The sequence below is a fragment of the Microtus ochrogaster genome, unplaced genomic scaffold (genome assembly GCF_000317375.1).
Source record: "Microtus ochrogaster isolate Prairie Vole_2 unplaced genomic scaffold, MicOch1.0 UNK103, whole genome shotgun sequence".
NCBI lineage: Eukaryota > Metazoa > Chordata > Mammalia > Rodentia > Cricetidae > Microtus > Microtus ochrogaster.
Genome location: NW_004949201.1, coordinates 94,836 through 104,808, shown reverse-complemented (window position 1 = coordinate 104,808; position 9,973 = coordinate 94,836). Strand labels below are relative to the sequence as shown.

Below are 9,973 nucleotides of genomic sequence, written 5' to 3'. Positions count from 1 at the left end.
ATCCGCCTGCCTCTGCCTCCCGAGTGCTGGGATTAAAGGTGTGTGCCACCACCGCCCAACTTTGTTTTAATTTTTAATTAAATAAAATTTACTTTTTTGAATCTTGTAAGTGGTGGCATATACCTTTAATGCCAGCACCCAGGAGGCAGAGGCAGGCCAATCTCTGAGTTTGAGGCTAGCCTGGTCTACATAGTGAGTTCCGGGACAGCCAGTGTTACACAGAGAAACCTGTCTCAAGAAAACAAAACAAAACAAAACAAAACCAGAAAACAAATTGAGACAGAATCTTACTGTGTATCCCCGGCTACATCTTTAGAATAGGCTGGCCTCAAACTCATAGATTAAAGGCATGCCGAACTTCTACTTTCGTATTTGATACTGAGTAATATTAGGTTGCCCAGGCTGGAAGTAAATTCATCTGTAGCCCAGGCAATCCTATTGCCTCCGCTTTCTAAGGAACTGGTATTACCTGCCCAAACAGGCCTGCTCCTTCTACTTTCTACAACTTTGTATCTAATCCCCAGCCAGCTTTGGCCCTGAGCTGCCCTCAGGCCTGGGCCTGACCCTCGAATCGCTCGTCCACCTCAGACTCACATCCCGCAGCAGCCTACCCACCTACCCGCCAACTTAAGCTTGGACGCTACTCTTCTCCCCCATCTCTTGTCATTGTCTTAGCCAGCTTCAGTCTGTAGCCCAAGCGGGTCTTGAACTCTCAATCCTCCTGCCTCTGCTTTCTATGTGAGACCCAACCTCAAACTAAATCTTGACCCACGGAAATTTCCCGCATCAGGCTTTAAGTCCCAGGCCTCGCCCTGCACCCCAGCAGTCATGTTGAGCCCCCATGTTCTCCCTGCCCTGGCTAGGGGACAGTCTTGAGCCTTCTCCCTATTCATTCCCCACCTTCTGTGCACTGGTATGTGGGGCAGGGGTGGGGTGAGGAATGGAGCCAGACCTCGTGTCTTCTTGTGGACCACTTAACAGCCCAGAGCTGCTACTGCTGATGTGGCCATGACTGTCAGCCATGGAGTCCTTGGCTCCAGTCACTCCTGGTTACCCCTGCTCCACCATCCCTCAGTCCCAGGGCACCAGCTTGAAACACCCCATCTCGTCCCTCGCACCCATACTGCTTTGTCTGTCTTTGTGTTCCAGCCCTGCCCCAGCAGAGGACGTGCCTCCTCCACTGCCCCCAAAGGTAAGGCCCTGGGGATCCTGAGGTCAAGTCCTGCACTTTCAATGTCTACAGTTTGGCTGGGTGTGATGGTGCATGCCTCTAATCCCAGTACTTGGAAGGCAGAGACAAGCAGATCTCTGTGAGTTCAAGCCAGCCTGGTCTACAGAGTAAGTTCCAGAACAGTCAGGACTACACAGAGAAACCCTGTCTCAAAACACAACAAAGCAAAACAAAACAAAATATTTCAAGTGTGAAGGCAGAGATGTCTGAACATTGCAGAAAGCTTAAGCCTTTGGGGTACAGGATAGATGTGTAGAAACATAGCTGAAGCTGGGTGTGGTGCTGCACTCGGGGTGGAGGCAAGAAGATCAAGAGGTCAAGATCATCCTTAGGTATGTAGCAAGTTCAAGACCAGCCTGAGCTACACAGTGACATAGTGAGACAATGTCCCAAAACAAAAATCTGTTTGTTTAAAGCAAGGCTGGCTGGCTGGGAGTCTGGAGTGATGGGTCCTGTGGGATCTGTCAAGTAGCTGACCTAGTGCCCAGCATTAACCCTTTGTGTTCTGGTGTATCTGATGTTCCTTCCCACAAGGACAAGTTGGGATGTCACAGGGCATGCATAGCTATGGCTGACTCTTGGTCCTGGAAGAGGCGGGCATTGGGGCACGAGGTGTATTTCTTCAGGGACCTCTCACATGTCTACTTCCTCCACACTCTTGTCTCCATAGCCCAAGTTCCGGTCTCCATCTGATGACGGTTCTGGAGGGGTAGGAGACGACGGACAACTGAGCCCAGGGGTTCTAGTCCGGTGTGCCAGTGGGCCTCCTCCACGTACTCCCCGTCCTGGGCCTCCCCCAGCCACTCGCAACCCCCATCTTACAGCCCACTCAGGTACCAGGCCCTCCCTGGGGAGGAAGATAGGTAGGGTTGGAAGTCTCTCTGCCTGATCTTGCTTAAACCCCTATCAGATCCCTCACTATGGAACCCACCTGCTCCAGAGCTGGGCCAGCCCCCACTCCTACCCCCTAAGAAGGAAAAGATAAAGAGAAAGGTGAGAGCTGGCTACAGGCTCGGGATGGGCTGGGGCGGCCCAGTGGGAGATGGTCCTTCCTTTGTGTCAAACACTGACTATAGGATGTGTGTCTGTGCCTGTGGGTGGGTGGACGCACAAGGGTGTGGGTGGACACTCAGTCATGTGGGTGGACACACAAGGGTGTGGGTGGACACTCAGTCATGTGGGTGGATGCACAAATGTGTGGGTGGACACTCAGGCATGTGGGTGGACGCTCAGGCATGTGGGTGGATGCTCAGGCATGTGGGTGGATGCACAGATGTATGGGTGGATGCACAGGTGTATGGGCATAGTTTTCTGTCTTGCCAGACAGCTTCCAAATAACCACATAGATACTTATTATTAATTATAAATGCTTAGTTGATAACTTAGGTTTGTTACTAATTAGCTCTTACAACTTAAATTAACTCAGATTTCTTATTGACATTCTACCACATGGCTTGGTACCTTTCTTCAACATGGCCTGTTCATTTTATCATCTTGCTTCTCCTCAAGTCAGCTGGCGACTCTGCCCTTCTTCATCCCAGAGCTCTCCCTGTCTGCAAGTCCCACCTAACCTCTTCCTGCCTAGCTTTTGGCATTTTAGCTTTTTATTAAACCAATGAGAACAACTCATCTTCACAGTATACAAAAAGACTATTCCACAACACAGTCAAGGGGGTGGATGCTCAGGCACGTGGGCACAGGGGTGGATGCACATATGGAAGCCAGAGGACATCAGGTGACCTGCTCTGTCAATCACCATCTTATTTCTTTAAGACAGTCTCTCACTAAAGTTGGAGCTAGGCTGGTGGCAGCAAGCCTCAGGGATCTGCCTGTCTCTGGGAGGAGCATAGCTATGCTCAGCTTTTTAAACTTTTATTCTTCTCTAATATATTAATTATATCCCGGCTGCAGTTTCCCCTCCCTCCACTCCTCCCAGTTTTTCCCCCACCTCCTCTTGGCCCCAGATCCACTCCTTTTCTGTTGCCCTTAAAAAAAAAAAAAGAAAAGAGACAAAGAGTTGGCCTCCCAGGGATAGCCACCAAACATTGTATCCACCAAACATTGTATCCACCAAACAATGTATCCAGCAAACATGTATCCGCCTAACAGGATACAATAAGACTAGGCAAAACCCCTCATCTCAAGGCTGCACAAGGCAACCCAGTAGGAGGAAATGTGCCCCAAGCATAGGCAAAAGAGTCAGAGATACCCCCACAAGAACACTAAGCTACACAGCCATAGGTATATGCAGAGGATCTCGCTCAGACGCATACAGGATTTGCGATTGTTGCTTCAGTTTCTGTGAGTCCTGCTTATTGATTCTGTGGACTGTGTTCTCATGGTATCCTTGACTCCTTTGGCTCCTACAATTCTTCCCCTCCCCCTCTTTTTCAAGGTTCCCCTGGCTCCGCCTAGTGTTTGGCTGTGGGTCCCTGCATCTGCTCCCATAGGTTGCTGGAGTTTGCCTCCCTACTACCAATGGCATGCTCAGCTTTTTAATGAGGGTGCTGGGAATCGGAATTTAGGAGTGCGGTTTAGCCTTCCCATCTCTCTGATAAAACTCCCACCCAAACCAGCTTGGGGATGAAGGGCTTTGTTTGGTTTCCACTTCCACTTTTACAGTCCACCATCCAGAGAAGTCGGGGCAGAGCCCAAGGAGGAACACTGCTTTCTGGCTTGCTCCTCAGGGCTTGCTCAGTTTGCTTTTCTATACAACCCAGGTCACCTGCCCAAGGGTGGCACCATCAAGATGGGCTGGGCCCTCCCACATTAATCAGTAATCAAAAAATGTCCCACAATTGGGTAGAAGCAATTGCTCCAGTTATGGTACCCTCTTTATAAATAACTCTAGTTTGTGTCAAGTTGATGAAAACCAAAACCAAACAAACAACCTGACCAGCACAAGAGAGCTTACCTAGAATTCTGCAGTAGATGGCTGGGCCCTAGCTCACCTTATAGAGCCCGTTCAACAGTGAGGGGCTGGGGGTGTGGCTCAGAGGAGGAGGGCTCAGCTGCTCGCGCAAAGCCTTTCATTCTATCTCCATGACGTGCAAAGATACGAGTAAGGGGGGGGGGCTTCCAGGCCAAATGAGGTACATAGGAGACTCTGTTTAAAAAAATGGGAGGAGAGGGACCCCAGAGGTGGCTGTTTTCTGTTCCACAGATGGAGAAAGTGAAGCGCCACGAGGTAAGCAGCTTACCCACGGACACCCATAAAACATTCCCCTTATCCACGGAAGATCCACTTCAAGAACCGCCCCCCCACGCGCCATGGAGGCCTCAAACTGGCTAGTACCCAATCCTGTATTTTCCACTGATATATGTACCAACAAGGGGGCTCGTTGATAGGTACAGTAAGAGTTTACTGAAGAGTCAGGGTGTGGTGACACACATCTGTAATACCCAGCACTGCAGAAGCAGAAGCAAGAGGGTCAGGAGTTGAGAGCCAGCCTGGGCTACATAGAGAAGCTAAGGCCAGTCTGGACTACAGAAGACTCATGTAAAAATGAAGAAAAAGCTGAAACACAACATAATTTTTTTTTTTTAAGACAGGGTTTCTCTGTGTAGCCCTGTCTGTCCTGGAACTCTGTAGACCAGGTTGGCCTTGAACTCAGAGATCTGCCTGTTCTGCCTCCAGAGTGCTGAGATCAAAGGCATGCACCACCACTGCCCAGCAAATTATTTATTTATTTTATGTACATTGATGTTTTCTCTGCACGTATGTCTGGGTGAGGGTATCAGATCCTCTGGAACTGGAGGTACAGACAGTTGTGAACTGCCATGTGGGTGCTGGGAATTAAACCCGGGTCCTCTAAAAGGGCAGCCAGTGTTCTTAACCCCCGAGCCATCTCTGAGGCCCCAAAATGAAATTTTTATCTTTGAAATCTTTCATGTAATAGTTTTTGGACCATGCCCACACAGATGGGGGGATGGGGTGGGGAGTGTGGGGGTCTCTGAGGATAGGCAGAGTCTGAACCCTGTGCTCAACTTCCTGTCCTCTGTTCATTGTTGCTCTTCCCACTGACCATGGCCATCCAGGGATGTGCCCTTCTTGTGAAATTATTCAACGGCTGCCCCCTCCAGATCCACAGCACAGCTGCCTGGACACACCCCTCTACTAAAGGTGGGCACTCTGGAGGTCCAAAAGAGCGTGGAGTAAGGGGGCAGCTGGGGATGAGGGGACCCTAATGGGAGCACAAAGGGGTACAGGAAGAATAGTTTTATTTTAATTTTACTTATGAGTGATTTTACCTGCAAGTATGCTTGTCTACCATGTGCATGCAGAGTTGGCAGAGACCAGGAGAGGGCGTTGTATCCCCTGGAACTGGAGTTAGAGACGGTGTTCATCGACACATGGGTGCTGGGAACCGATCTGCAAGAGCAAAAAGTGCTCTTAACCATTGGGCTATCTCTCCAGCCCCAGGAGGGTCTTTTTTTTGTTATTTAGGACTTAGGTTTTTATTTTTAAGATAATGTGAGTCTTTTTAAAATATAATGTTATTATTTGAGAATGTAACACAATATATTTTGATCATCTTCGCTCCCCCCCTCCCAGATCCAATCCTATTCTCCATCCCTTCCCAACTTACTGTCCTTTTTTTTTTAAGTCGTGGAGTCTAATCTGTGTCGTCCCTTTACTCATGACTGTGAGGCCAGCCACTAGAATGTAGTTAGCCCTTAAAGAAAACTGACTTCCTCCCCATGAAGCCATCAGTGTGTGGATACTGTGTACATGTTTGTACACATAAGCCCAGGTGTCCGCAGAGCCCAGGAGAGCGTGCAAGAGCCCCTGAACCTGCAGTTGCAGGTGGTTGTGAGCCTCCAGGTATGGGTGCTGGGAACCAATCAAACTCAGGCCCTGGGGAGCGGTAGGTGCTTAGCTCCAAAGGAAGGGTCTTAATGGAGTGATGTTGGCTAAGTCAGACCTGGTGCAGATGCCGTGGTTACTGTCAGATCTGGAGATTCATGAGGGGAAGTGAAAGGATGACGTCAGAGATGATCGCTAGAGAAGGTGGAGTTTAGAGGCCAGAGGTATCTGAATAAGACAGTCTAGAGTCAGGGGTACATGATGGAGGTATTTGTTTGTTTGTTTTTATTTTCGAGACAGGGTTTCTCCGTAGCTTTTTGGAACTAGCTCTTGTAGACCAGGCTGGCCTTGAACTCACAGAGATCTGCCTGCCTCTGCCTCCCGAGTGCTGGGATTAAGGCGTGCGCCACCACCGCCCTGCTGATGAAGGTATTGTTGATGGCAGACTGTGATCAGCTTGGTGGGGGGGGGGGGGTCACAGGTTTGACTGCAGCGGAAGAGGACAGTCTGGAGATGACATATGGGGGATAAGATGGGGGGAGGTCAATATTAAATGACGTAAGAGGCTTGTAATGGAGGTGTACACCTTTTAACCACAACACTCCTGAGGCCGAGGTAGGAGGATCATCACAGGTTTGAGGTCAGCCAGGGCTGTATGGCAAGAGCCTTCTTAAAAACAAAGAGCAGAGAAGTGCAAAGCACACTGGTAACCCAGCTCTTAGGAGGTAGAGGCCGGAGGATTAGGAGTTTAAGGTCAACTTTGGTTTCATAGGGAGGTCAAGGGCCAGTGGAACTCTTGTGACCAGATCTCTTAAAACAAGAGACAGGCTTGGGAGGTGACTCAGCAGTTAAGAGCACCAGCTGCTTTTTCAGATGACCCAGGTTCAGTTCCCAGCTCCCACAGGGTGGATCATAGTCTTCTCTAACTCTAGTTCCAGAGGAGCTGCCACCCTCTCTGGCCTCTGCAGGCATTGCATGCACATGGTACACAAACACACATGTAGACAAACACTCATACACATAGAATAAAAAATAAATAAAAATTTTAAATGAGATACGGGCACCAGGACTGAGCAGTTTCACTGAGTAGAAAAGGCCATATTGGGGGTCCAGAGTCACAGCCAGCCCACTGACAGGCATAGCAGTTGGAGCAGAGCGCTGGGGAAGAAGGGGCGGGGCTTAGAGAGCTGCTGCTGGGGAAGCAAGTGTGCAACCGGTGTGAAAACTAGAGTTGGCCGGTCAGGGCCTGGCAGGGCCGGGCAAGAACTGCCAGACACTGGCAAATCACAGAGCGGGGACGTGGGGGCCGCTTGGGGGACTGAGCAGGGCTTCAGTTCAGACTTGAGGAGAGACAAACTGGGGATGTCAGTCTGAGGGAGAATTAGTATGAAAGGGGGTGGGGTGGGGTAGAGGGCCAGTTTGGGACAAAGATCTGGGAGGTTCTTCCCCCACAATGAGAGACCCCAGCAACCACTTTGTCTGGCCCACTCAGACCAGCACCTGCTCCTGGGTGCAGAGGAAGGCATTTTCATACTGAACCGGAATGATCAGGAGGCCACGCTGGAGATGGTGAGGGATGGGGACAGTGCTGGAAGGGGGGCGGAGTGGCATAAGGTTGACTGGTAATCACAGGAGTCACCCCTATTCTCTGCAGCTCTTCCCTGGCCGGACAACCTGGGTGTATTGCATCAACAACCTCCTCATGTCTCTCTCAGGTCAGCCTATGGGCTGGGGGAGGGGCAGGGGCAGGAGCTAAGGTTGGGGGAATAGCATGTGGATGAGTCTTGAGCTTCACTGAGCCTGAGGGTTTAAATCACCACTTTCCTCCTGGGTGAGCGGAAGGCACGGGGCTGCTCTCCCTGAGCCTTGCTTTTCATATCTGTACAATCTCAGACTTTTCCATATCTTTGAAATCTCCCCCCTCAAGTTGGTTGTGAGTTCATTTTTACAATAAATTTGTCTTTAAATACCTGGGTACACCGGCCATCTCTGGGTGTAGCTGGTGCACTCTTTAATCCCAGAGCAGAAGAGACAGGGCAGGAGGTCTGAAAGGCAGGACTTCCTCCCCCTTCAAGTCTGTAGCGCAGACTGAAGAAGTTCCAGGACTTTTTGCTGTTTGGTTTTTGGTAACAGGGCAGGTGTGTGCTTACGAATGTGCTACCACTGAGCTGTGTGTCCAGCACTGAGCTGTGTGTCCAGCGGCATCCTCCCCCTGTGCTCTCTAAGACAAAATCCCCACTGTGTAACCCAGGCTAGCCTTGAACTTGGGGTGGTTCTCTGGCCTCAGCCTCCCGAGTCCTGAGATTACAAGCAAGTGCCACCACTCCCGGCATAGGTAGGTTTTTGTTGCTGTTTGTTTGTTTTTGTTAAACTTTGATGTGTGTACCAGGTGTGGTGGCACCCGCCTGTAATCCCAGCACTCAGGACTGAGCCAGGAGGATGCGAGTTCAAGGCCAGTCTCAGCTACGTGGGGTGTCAGAGGCCAGCCTGGACCACATGAGACCCTGTTTTGAGAAACAAGCACTAGCAATAAATAAATAAACCCCAGGTGCAACTTCCCAGGCTAGTTAAACCTCCCTCACCTGTGTGCTGCTGTGCTGTGCGGGCAGAGAGCCTGTCCTGCTGCTCTGTCCTCCCTCCCCCAGCAGAGCACCCACAGTGCCTGGTCACCACCCCCCAGCAGATCATAGGGCCTGGTCACCCTCACCCCCAGCACCCACAGTGCCTGGTCACCCCAGCCCCAGCACCCACAGTGCCTGGTCACTCCCACCCCCAGCACCCACAGTGCCTGGTCACCCCACCCCCAGCACCCACAGTGCCTGGTCACCCCACCCCCAGCACCCACAGTGCCTGGTCACCCCACCCCCAGCACCCACAGTGCCTGGTCACCCTGGTCCCTTCAGACGGGAAGGGTAGGAATGTGTGGGAGGAAACTGGGATCTGTGTGCTGGGGTGTTTCAAAGGGCTGGGGCTAGCCAAGGGCTGGGAGACAAGATGGTAAGGGGTCCTAAAACCGCTTCCCACTCCCCTCCCATACACACACTGCAGGGAAGACCCCCCACCTATATTCTCATAGCATCCTGGGCCTGCTGGAGAGGAAAGAGATCCGAACAGGAAGCCCCATCGCTCACATTAGCCCCCACCGGTTACTGGCAAGGTACCAGCCCCAAAGGGCACCACTGGCTTCCCCCGCCCCTCCTGCTGTCCTTGTGGTCACTCACACTTCCTTCTTCTTCAGAAAGAACATGGTCTCCACTAAGGTGCAGGATACCAAAGGCTGCCGGGCTTGCTGTGTGGGTGAGAGCCAGGCTCAGGGGGTGCTGGGAGGGTGGGTAGGGTTGGCGCTTGGACATTATCCACTCAGTAATGCTGGGGCAAGTGTGCAGGGCCCCAGGGAAAGATGGAGAGCTCCAGGAAGGAGGCAGACCCTGACCCATTCTTGTCTGCTCCACAGCTGAGAGCCCTAGCTCCGGGGGCCCGTTCCTGTGTGGGGCATTGGAGACGTCTGTGGTCCTGCTCCAGTGGTACCAGCCGATGAACAAATTCCTGCTTGTCCGGGTAAGGCTGCGGGGCAAAGGTGCTGCCACCATTCGCCACCACTGCCCAGCTCAAAGGAGCTGGTTTAATTCCCAGCACCCACATGGCAGCTAACAACTGTCTGTAACTAACTCCAGTTCCAGGGGATTCTACACCCTCACACAGACATACATGGAGACAAAACACCAATGCACATAAAATAAAAATAAGTAAATTGTTAAAAAAAAAAAACAAAACAAACATTTCTGATCCATAAGACCTGTACCTAGCCGGGCGATGATGGTGGCCTTTAATCCCAGCACTTGGGAGGCAGAGGCAAGAGGATCTCTGTGAGTTCGAGGCCAGCCTGGTCTACAGAGCTAGTTCCGGGACAGGCTCCAAAGCTACAGAGAAGCCCT

General features: G+C 51.3%; 1 protein-coding gene across 2 annotated transcripts in view; it reads left to right on the top strand.

Annotated features, from left to right (window-relative positions):
* Map4k1 (mitogen-activated protein kinase kinase kinase kinase 1) overlaps positions 1-9,973 on the top strand; it is a 23,853-nt gene that overhangs the window by 11,459 nt on the left and 2,421 nt on the right. Inside the window, exons 17-26 of one of the 2 annotated variants that reach the window (XM_005371251.2) lie at positions 1,150-1,192; positions 1,902-2,064; positions 2,142-2,224; positions 4,395-4,418; positions 5,270-5,354; positions 7,531-7,607; positions 7,693-7,753; positions 9,087-9,195; positions 9,277-9,335; positions 9,493-9,596. In XM_005371251.2, the coding sequence (XP_005371308.1) occupies positions 1,150-1,192; positions 1,902-2,064; positions 2,142-2,224; positions 4,395-4,418; positions 5,270-5,354; positions 7,531-7,607; positions 7,693-7,753; positions 9,087-9,195; positions 9,277-9,335; positions 9,493-9,596 (808 nt within the window). The remainder of the gene's footprint in view (positions 1-1,149; positions 1,193-1,901; positions 2,065-2,141; positions 2,225-4,394; positions 4,419-5,269; positions 5,355-7,530; positions 7,608-7,692; positions 7,754-9,086; positions 9,196-9,276; positions 9,336-9,492; positions 9,597-9,973) is intronic. The other variant, XM_005371252.2, reaches the window with a different exon arrangement.